Here is a 27,664-nt window from a genome sequence, read left to right on the forward strand (position 1 = left end):
TAATATGGATACTGTGAATAGACTTTTATTGCTCTTGTTTCCACACCCAACATGCGAAAAACAGTTAAATTCAACCACATCTTTTTAGTATACTTTTGCATTAAAATAATAAATTTCAATACATACCCACATCACTTTATGGAGGAGTTCTACTTATGAGGCAGAAGTGCTAGAGCAGCAGTACCCAAACTTTTAGGCCCCAGGAACCAGTTTCATGGAAGACCATTTTTCCATGGACTGGGATAGGAAGCAATGGTTTTGGGACGATTCAAGCACATTACATGTATTGCTCACTTTATTTCTATCATTGCATCAGCTCCACCTCAGATCATCAGGCATTCGATCTCAGAGGTTGGGGACACCTGCGCTGAGTCTCAGATACAGCTAGTCTCTTTTCCCCTTCTTTCCTGTTTTAGCAAACTTCCAGCAACAAAATAGACAACATTTTGTGATGACAAATATGGCAGTTGCCACACAGGCCAGCAGGAACCCAATGACATCCAGAGAGTGGTACTGGAACCAGGTGAGGTCATGGAGAGCTGGCCGCAAGTGCTTGGCTCCTTTGTGGCGCATGACAAACTCGATCCAGAAGACTGCTCTGTCCAAGGGCTTCATAGGCTGATCATGTTGAATGGCTGATAATCTCATCACATTCTCTTTGTAGCTGAAGGAAAATCAAACAGTTATCATTTATGGAATGAGCTATAATAGATAAAGATGTGAAAATTCCTTGCAGATGGTAACAGACTGCAACACAGAGTGGAAGAAAAACAGATAATTGTCTCCGAGGTGATTATTGAGATATTAGCTTATGGGCTAGGATTCCTTAAATGCACAGTTTTCAAGCTACAAAGAAAAGAAAGAAAATGGGAGAGAACAAGATTGTGTATTCTAAAGAATGGAACAAGCTGTCCCAAAGGGAAAGAAAAGAAAAGAAATTCATAATATATTTGTCCAAAATTTGAATTATCTCATAAAGAATTGTTAATAGACCTGGTAGATGTATTTCAAAATGTTATAATCTAGATATAGCAGGTAAATCAGGGATGAGGTTTGGAGACATGTCCAGACAGGGCTGGTCTTACATTAGTGAAGTGGTGGTTGAGAGTGTGGAAGTAGATTGACTCAGTTTGATTCCTGACTCTTACTTTGTTCGCTGCTTTTTTATTTTTCTGTTCCTCTGATTATTTTTAAGAAAATTAATTTTACTAACATTTTACTAACATTTAAAAACATTTTTATTTTTTAAACTTCTAATTTTACTCTGGAGGGCTCAATTATGATAGAATCTGTTTCTCAGTTTTTTCATTGTTATATAAAATGGCTAGGAATAGTATCTAATTATTTTGAGAATATTGTATTGATTCTTAGAGGCATTCCTAGCATGCAGTAGACACTCAGTGAATGCTTACTAGTACTGTTGTTCTGGTTCTTGTATTGTTGTTCTGGTTCTTTGTCAGGAGCCTTCTGGAGAAGGCTCAACATTTCACTCTCAGGCATGGCAGACACACTTGTTTCTATTACTGAAATAATGGCAGACTAATAGCCAAGAAGGAAGAATAAAGAGATATAGCTCATGAACCTTAAATCACAAAGTGCTATAACATGGCAGTGTGGTAATAACAATGGAAGTAACTTTTCTCCCTTTACTGTCAAAAACACAGGAGGAGCACTGGGTTTTTGCAAAGACTGCAGTAATCCTGGAAATATATATTTAATACAAGAGGAATAGACTACAATAAAGAAGTTACTTAAAATGTGTAAAGTAACACTGTTTTACTAAATACAACATGTAGCATATCATGAACATTCAGTATATTTTCATTTTTGACACCAACATTACATTATTAAAAATTAAAAAGGCATACAAATATACTAGAGATATGTACATTTACATAAAAACAGCAAAAGAAACATTTGCTTCTTTCAAAAAAAGAAAAAAAGTGCTTTTTATGCTGCTCACTTATGACAATAGCTGTGCTAAAATTAAATTTAAATAACACTGCTTATAAAACACAATGCATTTTGCTGCCATTACTGGCACATTCTCAAAATGCTTCCTTCACAAAGGCATTATGACAAAAAGGGGGAATATATACATCATATTTGTGATATTAATATAATTGTGTCATTGAAATTCATGTATATCCTGAAGTGATTTGGAAATTAAATATTTCTGTTTTCAGAAAATGTGTTTTTTAAATAGGGATATCCCAACATAACTACCTATCGCAAATAAGACAAAAATGAGCACGAATAAAAGAACTCTGAATATACTTACATTTATAAGCTGTATCTACGTAGTTGTAATTGAGAAAATTAGAAAATTCTAGTTGTTTACCATGTATGAATGATGGGATCAAATATTATTACAGACTAGCAGATACAGAGAACAATCTATTGGCCACCAGATTTGGGGCAGTAGAAACACACAGGTGGGGGAGTAGGAGGCAAAATTACTGGGAATAACATAAGCTCAAGGAGGTGTTATACAACACTGGAAATTTAACCACTATTTGGTAATTACTGTAAATGGAAAATAACCTGTAAAAATTGCGTACCATTTTTTAAAAGAAGGAATATCCCAACATATGGGATTCCCTGGAGGCTCAGATTTAAAGAATCGGCCTGCAATGCAGAGACCTGGTTTGATCCCTGGGTCAGCAAGATCCTCTGGAGAGGGGAGTGGCTACCTACTCCCATGTTCTTGCCTGGAAAATTCCATGGACTGAGGATTGGTGGGATACAGTCTATGGGGTCCCAAAGAGTCAAATACAATTGAGAAACCAACACTTTCACTTTTTCATATTAACATATTCTTCCCAAGTCAATTATGTTAGATTTTATAATTCTTCCAAACAAGACAAAATGAGCACAGTAAAAAAATTAAAAAACAAGACAAAACAAAAATATACCCACATTTATAAATAGGATATACATATTTGAAACTGGGTAGTTAGAAAATTATAGCTGTTTATCATTTATCAGAGATGGAGTCAAAATATTAGCATAGAAAACTTGGAAAATAGTAAATGTAATTGGAATTTGAAATGGATTATGTCATGGTGGTTTACTGAAAATAAACTATCTTTTAAGAGTTTAAAATATTTGTGGCGGTCCTAAGATGGTGGAGGAATAGGATGGGAAGACCACTTTCTCCCTCACAAATTCCTCAAAAGAACATTTCAACGCTGAGCAAACTCCACAAAAGAACTTCTGTAGGCTGGCAGATGACATCAGGCAAGCAGAAAAGCAGACCATTGTCTTCAAAAACAGGTAGGAAAAAATATAAAAGATGAAAAAGGAGACAAAGGAGGTGGGGAAGGAGCTCTGTCCTGGGAAGGGAAGCCCGTCCCGGGAAGGGAATTTTAAGAAGAGGGGTTTCCAAACACCAGGAAAGACTCTCCCTGCCGAGTCTGTGGTGAGCCTTGGAAACACAGAGGGCAACATAACAGGAAGGGAAAAATAAATAAATAATTAAAACCAAGAGATTACAAGCCCACCAGTAACTCCCCCAGCGGAAAAGCAGCACAGACGCCTGCATCTGCCATTGGGAAGTGGGGGCAGGGCAGAGAAGCGCGTCACGGGCTGCAGTGCTTTGTAAGAATCGGGCAGGAACACCCCACTCGCAACCAGAACGATCTAACTTGGGCTAGCAAACCAGACTGTGGGATAGCTACCACGCGAAAAGCTCGAACATAAGACAGCACCAGGACCGAGCACAGAACAAAGGACGGAATGGAAAAAGCTGGCTGCACACCATCCCCTGCCGGGGACAGGCAGCCAGAGCCATAAGGGCTGGAAAGTGGCAATTGCAGACCCAGAGAGACTTCACTTGCCAAACTGCAAGCAGGCTTCTTTGCTACAACTTCTGGGGGTGCTTGACAGTCACCATCTGCCTCACAAGGGGCGCCAGCAGTCCACCCAGAAAACTGAGCAGCAGAGGCAGAAAAGGCGACAAGTCGCAGTGATTGCGCTCTCCAAACTCCTGAGCTACTCGCACCCGGGAAGGGCACAAAATGCAGTCCCAACCGAATCTGTGCCTCTGAGGGCTACCTGAGCACGGAACCAGAGCAGCTTAGACTGGGGAAGTGCACGCAGCCTAGGACCGGCCCTAGAAGGTTCCTGGCTGAGCATTGTAGAGCCAGAGCAGTTTGTACACCATGAGAAGGGACAGGTCCAGCGGGGCTGAGACACTGTGTGCACACGCCAGCGCTATTTGTTTGCAGCATCCCCCCTCCCCACAGCACGACCGAACTAGGGAGCCTAAAAAACCAGCAAACAGAAGAAGCTAAACAGACGGAACCGCCTTGGAAGTGACCCCACACTGCCCACAACATCAGAGAAGGGCTAGATATATTTTTACTATTTTAAAAATCATTCCTTTTTTTTCTAACTTTTTTTTATAGTTAAGTCTTCTATTTCTCCTCTAATTTTTATTTCTATAACCTATTATTACTATTAAAAAAAAACAAACGACTCTTTTTTTTTTTTTTTAAGGCAAACACCATATATAGTCTTTGGGTGGTTGTTGGTATTGTTTTTTTTTTTTTAAATAATTCTTGTGCCTTTTTTTATCTTTCCTTTTTTTTCCTTTTTTCCTTTTTCATTCTGCTTCTTTTCTTTAATATTGTATTTTTGAAAATCCAACCTCTACTCTAGATTTTTAATCTTTGCTCTTTGGTTTTTGTTGTCAATTTTGTACATTTAAAAACCCAAACTTCACTACCCAATTTTACCTGAGACCGAGATTACTGGCTTGACCACTCTCTCCTCCTTTGGACTCTCTTTTTCTCCACCAGGTGGCCTCTGTCTCTTTTCTCCCCCATTTCTTCTCTATCCAACTCTGTGAATCCCTGTGTGTTCCAGATGGTGGAGAACACCTAAGGAACTGGTTACTGGCAGGATTTGTCTCTCTCCTTCTCATTCCTCTCTCTTATCCTCCTGGCCACCTCTATCTACTTCCTCCCTCTCCTCTTCCCTGTATAACTCTGTAAATACCTCTGAGCCATCCAGACTATGGAACGCACATAAGGAAGTGACTACTGGCTAGCTTGCTCTCTCCTCTTTTGATCTCACCGCATCTCATTCCAGTCACCTCTAATTACCCCTTCCCTCTTCTCTTCTTGTAACTCAGTGAACCTCTCTGGGTGTCCCTCAATGTGGAGAAACTTTTCATCTTTAACCTAGATGTTTTATCATCAGTGCTATATAGATGGAGAAGTCTAGAGGCCTCTGTAAAAATAAAACTGAAAACCAGAAGCAGGAGGCTTAAGTCCAAAGCCTGAAAACATCAGAGAACTCCTGAATTCAGGGAACATTAAGCAATAGGAGCTCATCAAATGCCTCCATATCTACACTGAAACCAAGCTCCACCCAAGGACCAACAAGTTCCAGAACAAAACATACCACGCAAATTCTCCAGCAATACAGGAACACACACCTGAGCTTCAATATACAGGCAGTTCAAAGTTACTCCAAAACCTTTGACGTCTCATAACCCATTACTGGTCACTCCACTGCACTCCAGAGAGAAGAAACCCAGCTCCACCCACCATAACTCCAACACAAGCCTCCCTATCCAGGAAACCTAGACAAGCCACTGATGCAACTCCACCCACAGTGAGGAAGCTCCATAATAAAGAGAACTCCACAAATTCCCAGAATACAAAAAGGCTACCCCAAACGCAGCAATATAACCATGATGAAGAGACAGAGGAATACTCAGCAGGTAAAGGAACAGGAGAGTTGCCCACCAAACCAAACCAAAGAGGAAGAGGTAGGGAATCTACCTGAGAAAGAATTCTGAATATTGATAGTGAAAATGATCCAAAATCTTGAAATCAAAATGGAATCACAGAGAAATGGCCTAGAGACAAGGATTGAGAAAATGCAAGAAAGGTTTTACAAGGACCTAGAAGAAATAAAAAAGAGTCAATATATAATGAATAATGCAATAAATGAGATCAGAAACACTCTGGAGGAAACAAATAGCAGAATAACGGAGGCAGAAGATAGGATTAGTGAAATAGAAGATAGAATGGTAGAAATAAATGAATCAGAGAGGAAACAAGAAAAATGAATGAAAAGAAACGAGGACAATCTCAGAGACCTCCAGGACAATATGAAATGCTCCAACATTCGAATTATAGGAGTTCCAGAAGAAGAAGACAAAAAGAAAGACCATGAGAAAATCCTTGAGGAGATAATAGTTGAAAACTTCCCTAAAATGGGGAAGGAAATAATCATCCAAGTGCAAGAAACACAGAGAGTTCCAAATAGGATAAACCCAAGGCAAAATACCCCAAGACATATATTAATCAAATTAACAAAGATCAAACACAAAGAATAAATATTAAAAGCAGCAAGGGAAAAACAATTAATAACACACAAGGGGATTCCCATAAGGATAACAGCTGATTTTTCAATAGAAACTCTTCAGGCCAGGAGGGAATGGCAAGACATACTTAAAGTGATGAAAGAAAATAACCTACAGCCCAGATTACTGTACCCAGCAAGGATCTCATTCAAATACGAAGGAGAAATCAGAAGCTTTACAGACAAGCAAAAGCTGAGAGAATTCAGCACCACCAAACCAGCTCTCCAACAAATTCTAAAGGATATTCTCTAGACAGGAAACACAAAAAGGGTGCATAAACCTGAACCCAAAACAATAAAGTAAATGGTAACGGGATCATACTTATCAATAATTACCTTAAACGTAAATGGGTTCAATGTCCCAACCAAATGGCAAAGACTGACCGAATGGATACAAAAACAAGACCCCTCTATATGCTGCTTACAAGAGACCCACCTCAAAACAAGGGACACATACAGACTGAAAGTGAAGGGCTGGAAAAAGATGTACCATGCAAATAGAGACCAAAAGAAAGCAGGAGTGGCAATACTCATATCCGATAAAATAGACTTTAAAACAAAGGCTGTGAAAAGAGACAAAGAAGGCCACTACATAATGATCAAAGGATCAATCTAAGAAGAAGATATAACAATTATAAATATATATGCACCCAATATAGGAGCACCGCAGTATGTAAGACAAATGCTAACAAGTATGAAAGGGGAAATCAACAATAACACAATAATAGTGGGAGACTTTAATACCCCACTCACACCTATGGACAGATAAACTAAACAGAAAATTAACAAAGAAACACAAACTTTAAATGATACATTAGACCAGTTAGACCTAATTGATATCTAAAGACATTTCACCCCAAAACAATGAATTTCACCTTTTACTCAAGTGCTCATGGAACATTCTCCAGGATAGATCACATCCTGGGCCATAAATCTAAATTTGAAAAATTCAAAAAAATCGAAATCATTCCAAGCATCTTTTCTGACCATAATGCATTAAGATTAGATCTCAATTACAGCAGAAAAACTATTAAAAATTCCAGCATATGGAGGTTGAACAACACACTTCTGAATAACCAACAAATCACAGAAGAAATCAAAAAAGAAATCAAAATATGCATAGAAATTAATGAAAATGAAAACACAACAACCCAAAACCTGTGGGACACTGTAAAAGCAGTGCTAAGAGGAAAGTTCATAGCAATACAGGCATACCTCAAGAAACAAGAAAAAAGTCAAATAAATAACCTAACTCTACACCTAAAGCAACTAGAAAAGGAAGAATTGGAGAACCCCAGAGTTAGTAGAAGGAAAGAAATCTTAAAAATTAGGGCAGAAATAAATGCCAAAGAAACAAAAGAGACCATAGCAAAAATCAACAAAGCCAATCAAAAAGCTGGTTCTTTGAAAGGATAAATAAAATTGACAAACCATTAGCCAGACTCATCAAGAAGCAAAGAGAGAAAAATCAAATCAATAAAATTAGAAATGAAAATGGAGAGATCACAACAGACAACAGAAATACAAAGGATCATAAGAGACTACTATCACCAGTTATATGCCAATAAAATGGACAACGTGGAAGAAATGGACAAATTCTTAGAAAAGTACAATTTTCCAAAACTGAACCAGAAAGAAATAGAAAATCTTAACAGACCCATCACAAGCACAGAAATTGAAACTGTAATCAGAAATCTTCCAGCAAACAAAAACCCAGGTCCAGACGGCTTCACAGCTGAATTCTACCAAAAATTTAGAGAAGAGCTAACACCTATCCTACTCCAACTCTTCCAGAAAATTGTAGAGGAAGGTAAACTTCCAAACTCATTCTATGAGGCCACCATCACCCTAATACCAAAACCTGACAAAGATACTACAAAAAAAGAAAACTACAGGCCAATATCACTGATGAACATAGATGCAAAAATCCTCAACAAAATTCTAGCAATCAGAATCCAACAACACATTAAAAAGATCATACACCATGACCAAGTGGGCTTTATCCCAGGGATGCAAGAATTCTTCAGTATCCACAAATCAATCAATGTAATTCACCACATTAACAAATTGAAAAATAAAAGCCATATGATTATCTCAATAGATGCAGAGAAGGCCTTTGACAAAATTCAACATCCATTTATGATAAAAACTCTCCAGAAAGCCGGAATAGAAGGAACATACCTCAACATAATAAAAGCTATATATGACAAACCCACAGCAAACATTATCCTCAATGGTGAAAAATTGGAAGCATTTCCCCTAAAGTCAGGAACAAGACAAGGGTGCCCACTTTCACCGCTACTATTCAACATGGTTCTGGAAGTGTTGGCCACAGCAATCAGAGCAGAAAAAGAAATGAAAGGAATCCGAACTGGAAAAGAAGAAGTAAAACTTTCACCATTTGCAGATGACATGATCCTCTACATAGAAAACCCTAAAGACTCCACCAGAAAATTACTAGAGCTAATCAATGAATATAGTAAAGTTGCAGGATATAAAATCAACACATAGAAATCCCTTGCATTCCTATACACTAATAATGAGAAAGTAGAAAAAGAAAGTAAGGAAACATTCCATTCACCATTTCAATGAAAAGAATAAAATACTTAGGAATATATCTACCTAAAGAAACTAAAGACCTATATATAGAAAACTATAAAACACTGATGAAAGAAATCAAAGAGGACACTAATAGATGGAGAAATATACCATGTTCATAGAGTGGAAGAATCAATATAGTGAAAATGAGCATACTACCCAAAGCAATTTACAAACTCAATGCAATCCCTATCAAGCTACCAGCCATATTTTTCACAGAACTAGAACAAATCATTTCAAGATTTGTATGGAAATACAAAAAACCTCGAATAGCCAAAGCAAGCCTGAGAAAGAATGGAACTGGAGGAATCAACTTGCCTGACTTCAGGCTCTACTACAAAGCCACAGTCATCAAGACAGTATGGTACTGGCACAAAGACAGAAATATAGATCAATGGAACAAAATAGAAAGTCCAGAGATAAATCCACACACATATGGACACCTTATCTTTGACAAAGGAGGCAAGAATATACAATGGAGTAAAGACAATCTCTTTAACAAGTGGTGCTGGGAATACTGGTCAACCACTTGTAAAAGAATGAAACTAGATCACTTTCTAACACCACACACAAAAATAAACTCAAAATGGATTAAAGATCTAAATGTAAGACCAGAAACTATAAAACTCCTAGAGGAGAATATAGGCAAAACACTCTCCGACATAAATCATAGCAGAATCCCCTATGATCCACCTCCCAGAATTCTGGAAATAAAAGCAAAAATAAACAAATGGGATCTAATTAAAATTAAAAGCTTCTGCACAACAAAGGAAAATATAAGCAAGGTGAAAACACAGCCTTCTGAATGGGAGAAAATAATAGCAAATGAAGCAACTGGCAAACAACTAATCTCAAATATATACAAGCAACTTATGCAGGTCAATTCCAGAAAAATAAATGACCCAATCAAAAAATGGGCCAAAGAACTAAATAGACATTTCTCCAAAGAAGACATACGGATGGCTAACAAACACATGAAAAGATGCTCAACATCACCCATTATTAGAGAAGTGCAAATCAAAACCACAATGAGGTTCGACTTCACACCAGTCAGGATGTCTGGGATCCAAAAATCTGCAAACAATAAATGCTGGAGAGGGTGTGGAGAAAAGGGAACCCTCCCACACTGTTGGTGGGAATGCAAACTAGTACAGCCACTATGGAGAACAGTGTGGAGATTCCTTAACAAATTTCAAATGGAACTGCCTTATGACCCAGCACTCCCACTGCTGGGCATACACACCGAGGAAACCAGAATTGAAAGAGACACATGTACCCCAATGTTCATCGCAGCACTGTTTATAATAGCCAGGACATGGAAACAACCTAGATGTCCATCAGCAGATGAATGGATAAGAAAGCTGGGGTACATATACATAATGGAGTATTACTGAGCCATTAAAAAGAATACATTTGAATCAGTTCTGATGAGATGGATGAAACTGGAGCCGATTATACAGAGTGAAGTAAGCCAGAAAGAAAAACACCAATACAGTATACTAACACATATATATGGAATTTAGAAAGATGGCAATGACGACCCTGTATGCAAGACAGGAAAAAGACACAGATGTGTATAACAGACTTTTGGACTCAGAGGGAGAGGGAGAGGGTGGGATGATTTGGGAGAATGGCATTGTAACATGTGTACTGTCATGTAAGAATCGAATTGCCAGTCTATGTCCAACGCAGGATACAGCATGCTTGGGGCTGGTGCATGGTGATGACCTAGAGAGATGTTATGGGGAGGGAGGTGGGAGAGGGGTTCATGTTTGGGAACGCATGTACACCCGTGGTGGATTCCTGTCAATGTATGGCAAAACCAATACAGTATTGTAAAGTAAAATAAAGTAAAAATAAAAAATTAAAAAAAAAAAAACATTTGACAAGTTCATATGCTGAAAGAGTAAAGTGGGCAGATGAGTATCCATATTGTTCATGGTTGCCTACAATAACTTTGTTCTCAATGCTTCTTAATCCATTAGAATTTCAATGGTTCTTCTTATTCTAATGATTTAGTTTTCAAAATTTCTCCACTATCTTTAAAACGCTGACAAACCTTTTCCATAAAACCATGAAAAAAACTTAATGTGACATTCACAAACCGTTATTTTTGTCTGTTTTCAAAACATTGAGCAAATCTTACACCTCATTGTGCTTATGTGGAGACTCATGGCTGCCTCCCTCGCCTTCAGATGCGAACTTCCCTAGAAAGATTGGCTAGCAAAGAAAAAAAAAATATATATATATACTCACGAAGGATTATTAATGACTTCCTTCAGTGCATCGAGCAAATCTCTTGTTGACATTGTTTCCAAGTCCAACCTGACAGCTGTTCCCTTGGATTTCATTCGAGCGATGTTATCAGCTTGATCAGCAAACAAAGGAGTGCCCACCATAGGGATCCCATGATAGATGGCCTCATAAACACCATTGCTTCCACCATGAGTTATAAAGGCTTTGGTTTTTGGATGGCCTAGGATTGAGTGAATTTCAGGAAGATTATTAATTATACAAGAGTAAAATGAGAAATGGGTATTATAAGGCACTGGAAGAAGCAGTATCTTTTAGATAACATTATTATGTATATTGAAAGTGCTTTTAACTTGCTTTCAGAACTCAGAGAAGAAACAGCTATGTCTGCTGAAGGGGTAAATGAAGATTTTGGGAAAGAAGTGCTGAGTCACTTGAACATCACAAATGAATCCAGGATTGGCAGGTGAACAACTTGAAAGACCATTCTGGGTGAAAGAAACCACATGTGCAAAGAAAGAGGAGGGCATGCCAGAATTTATTCACCTAAAGATATAGTGAAGTCATTTAGTTTGATAGGAATGGTGTCAGGGGAAAAGAAGGATAATGGTAGTGGCACTGGAACCAGAGGAAGGAAAAGCTACATTTTATCATGAAGTGTGTTATTGCTTCACAAAAATGATTGTGTGTTTTTTTTAATAGGAAATTGAGAGTCATTGGTAATGGCAGAAGAGTTCTTATTTTTAGTAGCATTTAACATACCTCTACAGAATGGAAATGATAAGTATAAGAAAAGAATTCAGAGACAGAACAACAATCCAGGAAATTATTGAAAAGTTCACTGTGAGAAGTAATTACAGCTGAAGTAAAGATTCTGGCCGTGAGGGATGTGACTATGTAGAATAAACTGACAACTATTATGTGTTCTCCTTTTTTTTCTCATAGCAAAGAAAATTATAATAAAGTAGTAAAGTTTTCTGTTTCAGTGTTTTAATAATTGCTTTGTAAGTGTGTTTCCTGTTGAAGCACTCTCACTCTGCTCGGCTGTTACTCATGTTTTCATATTTGTTGTGACAAGTCTCACCAAGAAGGTCATTCTGGGGAAGCCATTTATACAACCGGGTGTTGGGTCCTAAGTTATCTGGTTTTTTGCCATCATATCTCCATAGCACCTGTTAAAAGTAAAGGAAATACTTTATTTTATGAGTTGAACTTCAAAGTTATACTAATACTTTCTAAATTGACTAAGATACATATAATTACATGCCTTCCAGATGACATGTAAGGAAATGAAGAGATATTAAGTAATGGTAACTAGTAATACAAAGACATAAATAGGAATACCTACGTTTGATGTATTAATTATGTTCACATGATGGCAGAGACAAGTGAGATTTTCAATGACCAATTCAAATATTAAAAAAAAAAAAACTGCTTTGTTGTTGCTTTACAGTCACTAAGTTTTGTCCAACTCTTTGCACTCCATGGAGTGCAGCATGCTGGGCTTCCCTGTCCTTCCAACTATCTCTCAGAAGTTTCTCATATTCATATCCATTGATTCGGTGTTGCTATCCAAGCAACACATCCTCTGTCACTCCCTTTCCCTCCTGCCCTTAATCTTTCTCAGCATCAAGGTCTTTTTCAATGAGTCATCTCTTTGCATCAGGTGGCCAAAGGTATTGGAGCTTCAGCTCTAGCATCAGTCCTTCCAATGAATATTCAAAGTTAATTAACTTAGGAATGACCAGTTAGATCCTGCTGTCCAGGGGACTCTCAAGAGTCTTCTCCAACACCACAATTCAAAAGCATCAATTTTTTGGCACTCAGCCTTCTTTATGGTCCAACTCTCACATCCATATATGACTACTGAAAAACCATAGCTTTGACTATATGGACTTGTCCAGGAAAGTGCTGTCTTTGCTTTTTAATGCACTGTCTAGACTAGTCATAGCTTTTCTTTCATGGATAGGTGGTTTTATTTCTAATACAAAAAGTCACTGGCAGATTGCACATAAGCTACATATTCATTTGCTTTCTTTATATGCTAGTGCTCATTTTCAAAAGTCAATATTCACTGATTTATTTTTGACTGCTATAAAAGAGTTTACTTATATCAAGTAGTTAAAATGGGAAATTATTTTATTAGAATTTTACACGTTTTGATTACAAAGAAGAAAACGTATGCAGTCAATCACCTAAGATAAATATTTTGGCTTATTTATAATTTATTAATCCCCTTCATAGATCACAGCCTTGTCATGGTAAAGTGGCTTGTGTAACTCAATGAAGCTATGAGCCATGCTCTGCACGGCTACCCAAGCGCAGATGGGTCATAGCGGAGTGTTCTGACAAACTGTGGTCCACTGGAGGAGGGAATGGACAACTACTCCAGTATTTGTGCCATAAGAACCACATGAACAGTATGGAAAGACAAAATATATGACACTGGAAGATGAGTTCTCCAGGTCAGAAGGTGTCCAATATGCTGTTGAGGAAGAGTGGAGGGCAATTACTAACAGTTCCAGAAAGAATGAAGTGACTGGGCCAATGAAGAAATGATGCTTAGTTGTGGATGTGTCTGGTGGTGAAAGTCTGATGCTGTAAATAACATAGGATCCTGGAATGTGAGGCCAATGAAATCAAGGTAGGTGGACATGGTCAAGCAGGATATGGCAAGAGTGAATATCAACATCTTAGGAATCCATGAACTAAAATGGTCGAGTTCAATGAATTTAATTCAGATGACCATTATATCTACTACTGTGGTTAAGAATCCCTTAGAAGAAATGGAGTAGCCTCACAGTTAACAAAAAGGTCTGAAATGCAGTGCTTGGGTGCAATCTCAAAAACCACAGAATGATCTTGGTTCATTTCCAAGGTAAACCATTCAACATCACAGCAATCCAAGTCTGTGCCCCAACCACTAATGCTGAAGAAGCTGAAGTCAATTGATTTCAGCAAGACCTACAAGACCTTCTAGAATTAACAGTAAAAAAAAAAAAAAAAAAAAGAAGAAGTCTTTTCATCATGGGGATAGGAATGTAAAAGTAAGAAGTCAAGAGACACCTAGGATAAGAGGCAAGTTTGGCCTTGTAGTACTAAAAGAAGCAGGCAAAAGCTAACAGACTTTAGTTAAGAGAACACACTGGTCATAGTAAACATCTTTTTCCAACAACTGATGACTCTATACATGGACATCACCAGATGGTCAATACTGAAATCAGATTAATTATATTCTTTACAGCCAAAGATAGACGCTCTACACAGTCAGCAAAACAAGACCTGGAGTGACTGTGGTTCAGATCATGAGCACCTGAGTGCAAAATTCAGATTTGAATTGAAGAAAGACTTAAATTGAAAGCGGGGAAAACCGCTAAGCTATTCAGGTATGACAGAAATCAAGTCCCATTTAATTACACAGTGGAGGTGATGAATAGATTCAAGGGATTATATCTGATATACAGAGTGCCTGAAGAACTGTGGATAGAGGAGTGTAACATTGTACAGGAGGCAGCGATTGAAACCATCCCAAAGAAAAGGAAATGCCAGAAGGCAAAATGGTTATCTGAGGAGGCTTTATAAATAGTTGAGAAAAGAAAGGGAGTGAAAGCCAAGGGGGAAAGGAAAAGAAAGATATACTCAACTGAATGCAGAATTGCAGAGGATAGATAGGAGAGGTAAGAAGGACTTCAATGAACAATGCAAAGAAATAGAGAAATCAATGGGATGTGAAAGACTAGAGATCTCTTCAAGTAAATTAGAGATCCCAAGGGATCATTTCATGCAAAGATGGGCACAATAAAGGACAGAAATGTTATGGACCTAACAGAAGCAGAAGATATTAAGAAGAGGTGGCAAGAATACACAGAAGAACTATACAAAAGAGGTCTTAGTAACCTGGATAACCATGATGGTGTGGTCACTCATCTAGAGCCACACATCTTGGAGTGTGAAGAAAATGGGACCCTAGGAAGTATCACTGAGAAGAAAGCTAGTGGAATTTCAGCTGAAATATTTCAAATCCTAAAGATGATACCGTTGAAGTACTGCTCTCAATATGTCAGCAAATTTGGAAAACATAACAGTGGTCACAGGACTGGGAAAGGTCAGTTTTCATTCCAAACCCAAGGATGGGTAATGCCAAAGAATGTTCAAAGTACTGTAAAATTATGTTCCTTTCACATGCTAGCAAGGTAATACTCAAAAATCATTTATCTCGGCCTGAGCAGTACATGAACCAAGAACTTCCAGATGTGCAATCTGGGTTTAGAAAAGGCAGAGGAACCACAGATCAAATTGCCATCATTCATTAGATCATAGACAAAGCAAGAGAATTCCAGAAAAACATCTACTTCTGCTTCACTGACTATGTTAACCTTTGACTGTATGGATCCCAACAAACTGTGGAAAATTCTTAAAGAGCTGGGAATACCAGACCACCTTAACTGTCTCCTGAGACACTTGTATGCAGGTGAAGAAGCAACAGTTAGAACCAGACATGAAACAACAGACTGGTTCAAATGGGGAAAGGAGTACACAAAAGCTGTATATTGTCACTCTGCTTACTTAACTTACATATGCACAGTGCCTCATGTAAAATACTGGGCTCAGTGACTCACAAGCTGGAATCAAGCTTGCTGGGAGAAATATCAATAACCTCAGATATGTAGATGACATCACCCATATGGCAGAAAGTGAAGAGGAACTAAAAAGCCTCTTGATGAAGTGAAAGAGGAGAGTGAAAAAGTTGGCTTCAAGCTCAACATTCAGAAAACGAAGATCATGGCATCTGGTCCCATCACTTCATGGGAAATAGATGGGGAAACAGTGGAAACAGTGTCAGACTTTATTTTTTTGAGCTCCAAAATCACTACAGATGGTGACTGCAGCCATGACATTAAAAGACGCTTACTCCTTGGAAGGAAAGTTATGACCAACCTAGACAGCATATTCAAAAGCAGAGACATTACTTTGCCAACAAAGGTCCATCTAGTCAAGGCTATGGTTTTTCCAGTAGTTATGTATGGATGTGAGAGTTGGACTGTGAAGAAGGCTGAGCGCCGAAGAATTGATGCTTTTGAACTGTGGTGATGGAGAAGACCCTAGAGAGTCCCTTGGACTGCAAGGAGAGCCAACCACTCCATTCTGAAGGAGATCAGCCCTGGATGTTCATTGGAAGGACTGATGCTAAAGCTGAAACTCCAGTACCTTGGCCACCTCATGCGAAGAGTTGACTCATTGGAAAAGACTCTGATGCTCGGAGGGATTGGAGGCAGGAGGAGAAGGGGATGACAGAGGATGAGATGGCTGGATGATATCACTGGCTCCAGGGACATGAGTTTTAGTGAACTCTGGCAGTTGGTGATGGACAGGGAGGCCTGGCGTGCTGCAATTCATGGGGTCACAAAGAGTCAGACACGACTGAGTGACTGAACTGAACTGAAAGAGACTCTTGATGTGGGTGAAAGAGGAAAGTGAAAAAGCTGTCTTAAAACTCAACATTCAAAACAATACGTTCATGACATCTGGTCCCATCACTTCATGGCAAATATATGGGGAAAATGTGGAAGCTGTGACATATTTTATTTTCTTGGGCTCCAAAAGCATTGTGGATGGTGACTGTAGCCATGAAATGAAAAGACACTTGCTTCTTGAAAGAAAAGCTATGACAAATCTAGACAGAATATTAAAAGCAGAGACATCATTCTGCCAAAAGAGGTCCACATAACGAAAGCTATATTTTTTTCCAGTAATCATGTATGGACATGAGAGTTGGATAGTAAAGAAGGTTAGGTAAGGTAAGATAAGGTGAAGTCACTCAGTCATGTCCTACTCTTTGCGGCCCCACAGACTGTGGTCTACCAGGCTCCTGTATCCATGGGATTTTCCAGGCAAGAGTACTGGAGTGGGTTGCCATTTCCTTCTCCAGAGGATCTTCCTGACCCAGGGGGTCAAACCCAGGTCTCCTGCATTGTAGGCATAAGCTTTACCATCTGAGCCACCCAAGAAGTCCTTAAAGAAGGTTAAACGCTAAAGAGTAATGCTTTTGAATTGTGGTGCTGGAGAAGATTCTTGAAAATCCCTTGGACTGCAAGGACATCAAACCAGTCATTCCTAAAGGAAACCAATCTTGAATATTCATTGGAAGTACTGATGCGGAAGCTCCAATACTCTGGCCACCTGGTAACTGTTTGGAAAGATCTTGATCTGGGAAAGGTTGAAGGCAAAAGGAGAAGGGCTGGCAGAGGATGACATGGTAAGATAGCATCACTAAATCAATGGACATGAATCGTGGCAAACCCTGGGTAATAGTGAAGGACAGGGGAGCCCAGCATGCTGTAGTCCATGGGATTGCAATGATTCAGACGACTTAATGACTAAGCAACATCAGCATAATTTTTTAATAATGTTAATTAGTGGTGCTGAAGAAGTATGTTCTCTTACCTTACAAATTATTAAGCCCTACTTCCAAAAACAATGAAAAGTGGAATTGTTTGACTTGAATCACTATTGCATGACTACATTTATTGTTAAAATTTAACTCCCGAGAGCATCTGTATGTGTGCTGTGTGCTCAGAAGTCCTTCAAAGAAAAGGAACAAGTGACAAAGTGATAGGAAATGTCTAAAATCATCTCTTTACAGAGTTTCACAGACTTATTAAATAGTTGTTCATGATTAAGTTATTGTATCTACCTTTTGTGGAATTTGAGCGAAGGCTGATGCAATCACCTCGGCTCTGTCTTCTGACATGTTACTGACCATTGACCCCAAAGAAAACACCACAATTCCATTTTCGCCAGAGCTCTGCACAAACTCTTCCATTTCCTGTGAAAAAAGAATTTGCCCCATCACAAAACAGCAGCAACTTAGCATACATTATTGAAGGGATTGCTGCAAGCAAAAAAGAGAGAAAATCAGAAATTGTCTCGAGATTAGAGATTTCTTACAAAAATATTGTGGTAAGATACACATGGCATAAAATTTACTTTCTTAATTGTTCCTAAGTGTATAGTATAGTAGTGTTAAGCATACTCACATTGTGCAACCAATCTCCAGATCTTTTTCATCGGACTAAACTGGAAGTCTATGACCATTACGAAACTCTACGACCATTACGAAACTCTACTTTCCTCTTTCTCTAGCCTTTGGCAAGTTTCATTCTACTTTGTTTCTACAAATGAGATCAGTCTGGATACTTCTTATAAGTTGAATTGTAGAGTATTTGTCTTTTTCTGACTAGTTATTTTCACTTAATGTAAGGTTCATTCATGTTGTGACATGTGTCAGAATTTCCTTTTAAAGGTGAGTAATGTTACATTGTTTGTATATATGATATTTGTTTATTGCTTCCTCTGTTGATGGACATTTGGGTTGCTTAAACCTCTTGGCTCCTGTGAATAGAGCCTTCATGAATATGTTGTACAGATATCTCATTGGGATCCTAATTTCAATTATCTTGAATATAAATCCAGAAAAGGAATTGCTGAGCTCTATGTGTAGACAGGTTTTATATTAGAAAGTACACATTACTCTTATTACATACTATACAGTTAGCAAAGAGAGTGATTTCCCTCCCTCACCCACCCCACTCTCCCAATTCTCTTGGACATATTAACTTCACATCTTGGACTTTGGTCAGTTGTACTAATAAATATTTCACAGTATAAAATCATTAAAATTTTTTTGAGGGACTTTATATTATTTTTTATATTTTTTTAAAACATTTTTTATCCTTGAGATCCTGGGGAAAGAATGGGTGATATGAGGTCAATTTCTTCCATTATATATATTTGTGCAAATGTGTTTCTGTATAAGCAGGAAATAAGATAGAGCCAGTACTAGTAGTGACAAGGAGATACTATTAAACTATATTATCCTCAGATTCTTCATTAGTTTTGATGTTAATTATTAACATAGATTCTTGGAAGGAAGTTACTTGCCAGATTCAACTCCCTTTGGTTCTTTGTTATTATAATTCTGCTAACTCATTTATTTATTCCAGACAGACTTTTTGAGAATGATTTACGTTATTCATTAATATTTCTTTTCCTGACTATGAGCACTATGAAAAAAAATATGATCTGAATCAGTTTATGTCATTCATTCAGCTCTGTAATCCTATTCTTCATCTTAGACTTTGTCATAATTTCCAAACTCTGTCTAAAAAACTAACTACTGACTTGAAGAGTCAAGTATTATAGTTTGGAAGTTCTATGAAATAGTTCTGTGAGTTCTATTTATAATCCAAATTTACACTTGTATAGTTACTTATTTGAGAGACCATATTGCTGTGTTTCTTTACATATGATGCCTTTGTCCTGAACTTGCATAATTAATGTCACAGATGGATGTGTTATGCCTAACTGCAGTGAAGGACATTCAACTTGACTTCAATGAGTCCTCCTGGGAGCACCTACTCCACAGAGGAAAAGGTGCCCAGGGCTTTCTGCAGCACAGGTCTGGTCAGCTTTTGAGTAATTCAGTTCTAACTAAATAAGGCTCCAGGTGAATCCATATTTGCCTGGATTTTTTTCTGAATTATTTGGCTTTGTGGTCCTGATCCTTTCTGATTAAAAAAAAAGTTACTTTCTATATTAGAATAATTCCAAATGTTGAATGACAACCCACCCCAATATTCCTGTCTGGGAAAACCCATTGACAGAGGAGACTAGCTGGCTATAGTTCACAGGGTCACGAAGAGTCAGACATGACTGAGCATGTATGCATATTCACTGTTCTGCACCTTAGATCTCTAGTATTGATTTTCTAAGAAATGCAAATTTGTATCCTTAAACAACATTTCTCCTGTTCTTCCAACTCTCAGTCCTGGCAACTACCATATTACTCTCTATTATTGCAAGCTTGGTATTTTTAGATTTCATATACAAGTGATTTCTTATAGTATTTGTCCTCTGTTTTTCAAAAAGATAAACAAAACTGAAAACCTTTAGTTAGACTAATCAAGAAAAAAAGTGACTCAAATAAATAAGATTAGAAATGAAATGGAGACATTCCAACTAATACTGAAAAATTACATAGGATCCCGTGACTACCTGAATAATTATAAGCTAAGAAATTATTAATCCATATATGAGAAGAATGGAGAACTCCTTAAAAACAGAACCTACCAAGACTGAATCAGGAAGATGGAGAAAATCTGAACAGCCCTAATAAGTAAAGAAATTGAATTGGTAATCAAAAACCTATCAACACACAAAAGGCCCAGGGCCTGATGGCTTCACTGATGTATTCTATGAAATATTATAGACTAATTAATGCTAGTTCTTCAAAAAATCCTAGAAATTAAAGAGGAGGGTAGGAACATTTCCAAAGTCATCCTACAAGGTCATCACCATGATCATGATACCAAATAGATAAGCACATTGCAAGAAGAGAAAACTAAAGTTAATATCCAGATTGAGTATTGTTGCAAAAATTCTAACAAAATATCAATCAACAAGCCAAATTCAAGAGCACATTAAAAGAATACATTTGAACCAGTTCTGATGAGATGGATGAAACTGGAGCTGATTATACAGAGTGAAGTAAGCCAGAAAGAAAAACACCAATACAGTATACTAATGCATATATATGGAATTTAGAAAGATGGCAATGATGACCCTGTATGCAAGACAGCAAAAAAGACACAGATGTGTATAGCGGACTTCTGGACTCAGAGGGAGAGGGAGAGGGTGGGATTGTTTGGGAGAATGGCATGAAACATGTATACTATCATGTACGAATCAAATCACCAGTCTATGTCCAATGCAGTTTACAGCATGCTTGGGGCTGGTGCACGGGGATGACCCAGAGGGATGTTGTGGGGAGGGAGGTGGGAGGGGGGTTTATGTTTGGGATGTCATGTACACCCGTGGTGGATTCCTGTCAATGTATGGCAAAACCAATACAGTATTGTAAACTAAAATAAAGTAAAAATAAAAATTAAAAAAAAAACAAAAGACTTTTAAAAAATAAGTAAAATGAAGGGATTATTACTCTGAAAAGAAAAAGAATTATATAGTAAGATCATGTGAGATTTACCTCTGTGATGCAAGGATAAATAGAATGAACAATAAAATAACTTGACTATCTCAATAGATGTCCAAAAAACTTTTGACATGATATGACATTCTTTCATGATAAAACCCTCAACGTATAGGGTATAGAAGGAACATATCTCAATGTAATAAAGAACATATATGACAAGCCCAAAGCTAACGTTATACTCAACAGTGAACACTTGAAAGCTTTTTCTCTAATCAGAAACAAAATAAGGATGCCTACTCCCACTATATAGAATTCAGTTTCCTTACACTGTACTAATAATGAAACATCTGGAAAAAACTATCCCATTCACAATAGCATCAAAAGGAAGAAAATAACTAGAAATAAATTTAATCAGTGAAGTGAAAGAACTGTACAGTGATAACTATAAGAAATTGTAGAAATAGAAGAAAACACAAATAAATGGAAAGTCATCATATGACATGGACCAGAAGACTAATACTGCTAAAATGTTGACATTACCAAAAGCCCAAAGAATCACACCTTGAAATTTCATATTTACCACAAAGTTTCAATATTTCAAATAGTGTACTGGCCCCCAAATAGACACATAGACCATGGAACAGCATACAGGGTTCAACTAATAGTCAACAAGGGAGCAAGGGAGACAAAAACACCAATTGTGGAAATGTTAGTCACTTCTTTCTTTTCTGAGAAAACTGGATAAACTATGAAAAAAACAAAAAACCAGACCACTCACGAAAACAACTCAAAATGTATCAATGTATCAATGACTTAAACACAAGACCAGATACCATAACATCCCTAAAAGAAAATATAAGGTTAGGAACTCCTTGACACTCGTCTGGAAAATGATGTTTTTGTATAGGACATCTAGACCACAACAAAAGGGAAAAATCACAAGTGGGGCTACATCAAGCTTAAAAGCTTCTGCACAGCAAAAGAAATAATCAACAAGATGAAAATGTGATCTACAGAGTGGAAGAAAAGTTTTGTAACCACATATTGAATGAGGGGTTAAGATTCAGAATATATGCACAACTCACACAACAAAATTCAATTAAAGAATGGGCAGATGAACAAAATAGACCCTTTACAAAGAAGATTTCCAAATGGTCACCTGGTATAGGAAAAGATACTCAACATCAGTAATCATCAGGGAAATGTATTTCAAAATCACAATCAGATATTACCTCCCCCCTATTAGAAAGTCTATAACCAAGAAGAGAAAAGTGTTGTGAGAATGTGGAGAAAAGTGAATGCTTATACACTCTCAGTGGGAATGTAAATTGGTTTAACCCTTATGGAACATACATTGAAGGTTCCTAAAACAGTTAAAGATAGATCTATTGTATGATCCAGCAATTCTACTTCTGGATATAGAGTCAAAGGAAATAAAAACCGGATATAGAAGAGGTATATGGGCTCCATGTTGACTGCAGCATTATTCACAATTAGCCGAGGGAAAAAACTTAAGTGCCCACCAATGGATGAATTATTTAAAGAAGTTTCATAGATACACACAGACATGCACACACACGCACACGGAGACACATGTGCTCAGAATGAAATGTTATTCACCCACGAGAAAGAAGGAAATCCTGCCATTTTGGACAATATGGGTGGACTTTGAAGACATTATGCTAAAACGTGTGCTGTCATTTTAATCTTTATTCTCTTCCTATAATCAAATAATCCACTATGATATATATCCGAAAAGTTGTAATCCTAGCTTATGCCTTTTCAATGTTCAAGAAAACTGTGATCTTATTATATTTGTTATTTTCCAAGTAAATATTTTATTGTATCTCATTTTTATTGTATCTCCTTTAATATATTTTATTGTATCTGATTTAGTATAATTTAACATTTCCTAGTGGCTCAGATGGTAAAGAATGTGCCTGGAGTGCAGGAAACCAGGATTTGATCTCTGAGTCAGGAAGATCCCCTGGAGAAGGGAATGGCGGCCTACGCCAGTATTCTTGCCTGGAGAATCCCATGGACAGAGGAGCCTGGTGGGCTACAGTCCATAGTGTCACAAAACGTCACATATGACTGAAGTGACTTAGCAGCAGCAGCATTTAATATAAAGATTTTAAATGTCAGGAATTTTTAAGGTTTTGGTTATCAGATGAAGAAGATGAAATATTAAAGTATTTTTGTAAGTTTTAAGGCTTTTCACCACAGCACTAGCTAAAATAAATGCCCATTTCCAACAATAGAAATGAATGTACATATAACTGTACGTTTTTATTCCCAACCCAGAGATTTATTTAAATTTATTTAAAGTAAATCATCCTGATTCATGTCAATGTAGGCCAAAACCCACCACAATAATGTAAAGTAATTATCCTCCAATTAAATTAGTTTAAAATAAAGAAAAAAATGAGTTAATGTGATATCTCTGTGAATACTGTACTCTAGCTTTCACTCATTATTGTCTATATCTAGCAATAATCTGCTAAATGGTCTCTTCCTACTCTTTACCATTTACAATCCAACCCAGTGACGGCATCTTGCTTTTTATTTTTAATAATATATGACTATCTCTTTCTCAGGGTTTTTGTCATAGCTCAGTCAGTAAAGAGTCTGCCGGCAATGCAGGAGACCTGGGTTGGATTCCCAGGTTGGGAAAATCCTCTGGAGAAGGAAATGGCAACCCGCTCCAGTATTCACACTTGGAGAATCCCATGGACAGAGGAGCCTGGCAGTCTGTAGTCCATGTGATGGCAAGAGTCGGACGCAACTTAGAGACCAAACCACTGCCATCACCTCTTTCTTTCTTAATCCTTTCAATATTCTTCCCAATGCCCCTACTAGATGTTTCCAATCTTTACAATTATCTGTTTCCAACTTACCTCTATAGCATCATCTTCTTTATTCAGCCTTTTCCTATCTAGACTAAACTTGGACTTTTTGGCAACTGTCATTACTACTCCAGCTACCTTTCTTTTATATCTTCTTCCAACTGAGCTACGAGAGAAGTCCATATCTTCTTCCATCCCTGCCCTATTCCTCTGTTTATTCCTGAGCATCCTTCAGATCTCATAATTGTCTGTGAATCAGAGATACATTATATGATTCATGCTGAATATTTCTTTAGCACTCTGGTCTTTCCATCTTATAACATTTTTTACAACTTGATTGTGTTCTGTCATTTCAGGAGGACTGTCAGGTGGTAGAAACTGTGCCTACACCATTTGCCTATATTTGCACTCACTTCTGGAATATGCTATATACAAAATTATCCTGTAATAATTATAATATAATTATAATGTAGCATATTATAGTGAGATGAGGTGTTTGGATGGCAACACCAGGTGATAATATCACTATTATTTTATTTATATGAAATATATATTTTTATATAGAACTATGTGTCCTTTAATGAATGATGCTTCTCTATGTGTGAATAACGAAATTGCAGTTTAATTGATGTATTATCAAAGTGTCCCATGTACTCTAGTTTATTCTGTAATGATAATGAAATTCAGATAGATGTGCTGATACAGAAATATATCACTTTCTAGGTGAAAGTTCACTTTATCCAGGTTCCCATATCTGACTGCCTGTAATCAAACATTCTAAATAAAGAATGCAGAATATTCCTATTGAAAACACAAAGTTCACGTAGAACAGCAAGGAGGAGTAGGTGACCTTAGGCAGAGGTTTGGCAGGTTTGCAGTGGAGCCCTCCAACAAATTCAACATTTGGTAGTCGTGGGCGAGGAAATGAAAAGTCCCAGTAGCTTCGAATGAGCCACATTTCGGCTTTCCCCATCGTCTCTGATAAGGTAGTAGATCTTCCTGAAAGTAAAAAGGAAAACAACAACAAATGTTTGATCAAATGAGACTATTGTCATATGCATATATTAGATAATTTTTGTAAAGGAACTTGGGATGTTTTGGAGCGATATTTGAATGTGTCTGTTTCTTGATAAATCTATACATAGCATAGTATAGGATAATAAAGTATATCTGGAATACATCTGTTTCTACATAAGCAGAAACAATTTCTAAAAGCTAACTGGATACTTATACTACAAATATGTGTATAACTTTCAATGTACATGTCTTCATTTATCAAGACAGTTTATGAGATTCTTAATGACTTTAAGTTAAAAAAAGAAGTTTTGTAAGTTGGATAGTAACTTACAGATGTCCTAGGTACTTCAGTCTGTGGTAAATGACTTCCTGGTATCCGATACTAGTAATGGGCTTTACCCTACCCTCTAATTTAAGTGTTTGCATAATATTTGTTAGATTGAGGGTCATTTTATATTTTTATTTCACTGTTTCACTTATTTGAGATAAATTTTTGTGAATTTATATTTAGACAAACTCAACTTCCAAGGCACTAGGAAAAATAAGACTTCATTCTACCAACTAAAAACATGAATTACCTAGTCGTTTCGCTGCTAAGTGATAACTGACTCTTTTCAACTCCGTGGACTATAGCCCAACAGGCTTCCCTTTCCATGGGATTTCCCAGGCAAAAACACTGGAATGGAATGCCATTTCCTTTCCAAGGGATCTTCCTGACCAAAGGATCAATCCTGTGTCTCCTGCCTTGGCAGGTAGATTCTCTACCACTGAGCTACCAGGAAGCCCAACTTACCTAGTACTTCACTGTAAAACTGATTCCACTTCTTATCGTTGTATGCTGTGAAGAAAAGGTCAAAATAAAGTGTGTAAAACATATTTTTGACCCTCTCCATGAATGTCATGCGATCACTTAATTCTGAAAACATAACAGGTACATAAGATGGTGGGAATGGAAGTCTTCCGCTATTCTTTTCAATTATATGGCCAGGTGAGGTGTAATGACTGTACACGAATGGTATTTTAAGTAATTCAGCCAGCAGTTCACCACAGGGTCCAACGGCATCTGCAATAAGGATATCAAACCTTGATTCCTGTAGTTTTGTCATTAATTTCTTGTTGGAAACAGCGTCTTTACACATACTTAGAGCAGTATCAAAAAATTCCCAAAATGAACGTTTCACTGTTGCCAAATAGGACCAAAAGGAATCTTTCGCCACATATGTCAATTCCTCAAGAAGACGTTCCATAAAATTCTCATAATCACTTTTTGTTAAAGTTGTAGGAAAAGTCTCAAATCTCATAGTAGATGGTTTGCTGGAATTAGGAATAGTGGAAGCTGAAGATATCAAAACAGTCACCTCATGACCCTTCATGACAAGTTCCTCCAGAATTGTCTTCATATTCATCCAGTGACTAAATTCCACCGGCCACACCAGCACCTTTCCACAACTCCCACCGCTAAAGTAACAAGTCAGCTGTAGCAGCAGCAGAAGCGAGAGTCTTTTCATAGACATCTTGCTCATATGCAGTCCTTTAAAAATAACTACTGTAAACTTTTGCTATTGCTCAGGCTTATATCCAGAAGTTATCAACCAGAAGTTAAATTATAACTCCTATTCCTTAAAAAAGTAGATTACATGAATAGTCAGCAGATGTGGAAATCAAGTGAAAAGGCAAAGTGCAGAATGTTTCCAGATTATACAGTGTGTTTAGTATTGATTTGTCAGTGCTGTCACCCTTCTTGTACACACACATCAATTATATTCTATGAGAAAGAAGACTAACTAGTGTAAAACAATAGCAAGTGAGAGGCTCTTGTGTCTGCAGTCACTTTGGCACAGAATTAGAGATAAGGTGACATCAACAAAATGGAGGGTTATGAGGTCACAACAATTGTATCCCTCACAGAAACAGCAAAAACAATAAATGATCAACTGCAAATCATGTAATTTATTTGGGGAAAGTTCTGGACTAAAATGAAAAAGCAGCAGAAATCCTGCAGTTTGCAAAGGCTGAAGATGTATGTTCTGATTTTTTCAGTGTAATGTATTAATTCTAAAGATATCAATTAAGTTTGACTGGTCAATTGTATAATTTATGATCACTATTGCCATATTGATTATTTTGTCTGAACGATCTGCCTACTGATGACAGTGGGCAGTTAGAAGGAGACAACAGAGGATGAGATGGTTAGATAGCATCACTGACTCAATGGACATGAGTGTGAGCAAACTCTGGGAGATGGTGAAGGACAGGGAAGCCTGGTATGCTGTGGGCCATCAGGTGATGTTATCAGGTTGATCAGTAAACATAGGAAAGCCCACCATAGGGATCTCACGGCAGATGGCCTTGTAAGTGCTGTTGGTTCCACCATGAGTTATAAAGCCTTTGGTTTTTGGATGATCTATCACTGAGTGACATTCAGTACAATTATTAATAATAATTCAGAATAAAACAAGAAATGGGCCTTATAAGGCACTGTAAAAAGCAATGTTTTTAAGATAACAGATGGTTACACACAGGAAACTGCATTTAAATTGCTTTCAGAACTCACAGCCAGAAACTCCTGTCTGCTGGAGAGATA

At 37.4% G+C, this 27,664-nt stretch overlaps 1 protein-coding gene across 1 annotated transcript; it reads right to left on the reverse strand.

Annotated features, from left to right (window-relative positions):
• On the reverse strand, nucleotides 1–26,753 carry LOC138442158 (UDP-glucuronosyltransferase 2B4-like). The gene is made up of 6 exons (XM_069593128.1): nucleotides 25,874–26,753; nucleotides 24,914–25,062; nucleotides 17,924–18,055; nucleotides 12,314–12,401; nucleotides 11,233–11,452; nucleotides 1–664 (listed from the first exon to the last, which is right to left on the reverse strand). The coding sequence occupies exons 1-6, from the start codon at nucleotides 26,601–26,603 to the stop codon at nucleotides 385–387; spliced, it is 1,599 nt and encodes a 532-aa protein (XP_069449229.1). The 5' UTR covers nucleotides 26,604–26,753; the 3' UTR covers nucleotides 1–384.
• Between the last annotated feature and the right edge of the window lie 911 nt (nucleotides 26,754–27,664).

The sequence above is a fragment of the Ovis canadensis genome, chromosome 6, assembly GCF_042477335.2.
Source record: "Ovis canadensis isolate MfBH-ARS-UI-01 breed Bighorn chromosome 6, ARS-UI_OviCan_v2, whole genome shotgun sequence".
In the NCBI taxonomy this organism is placed as follows: domain Eukaryota; kingdom Metazoa; phylum Chordata; class Mammalia; order Artiodactyla; family Bovidae; genus Ovis; species Ovis canadensis.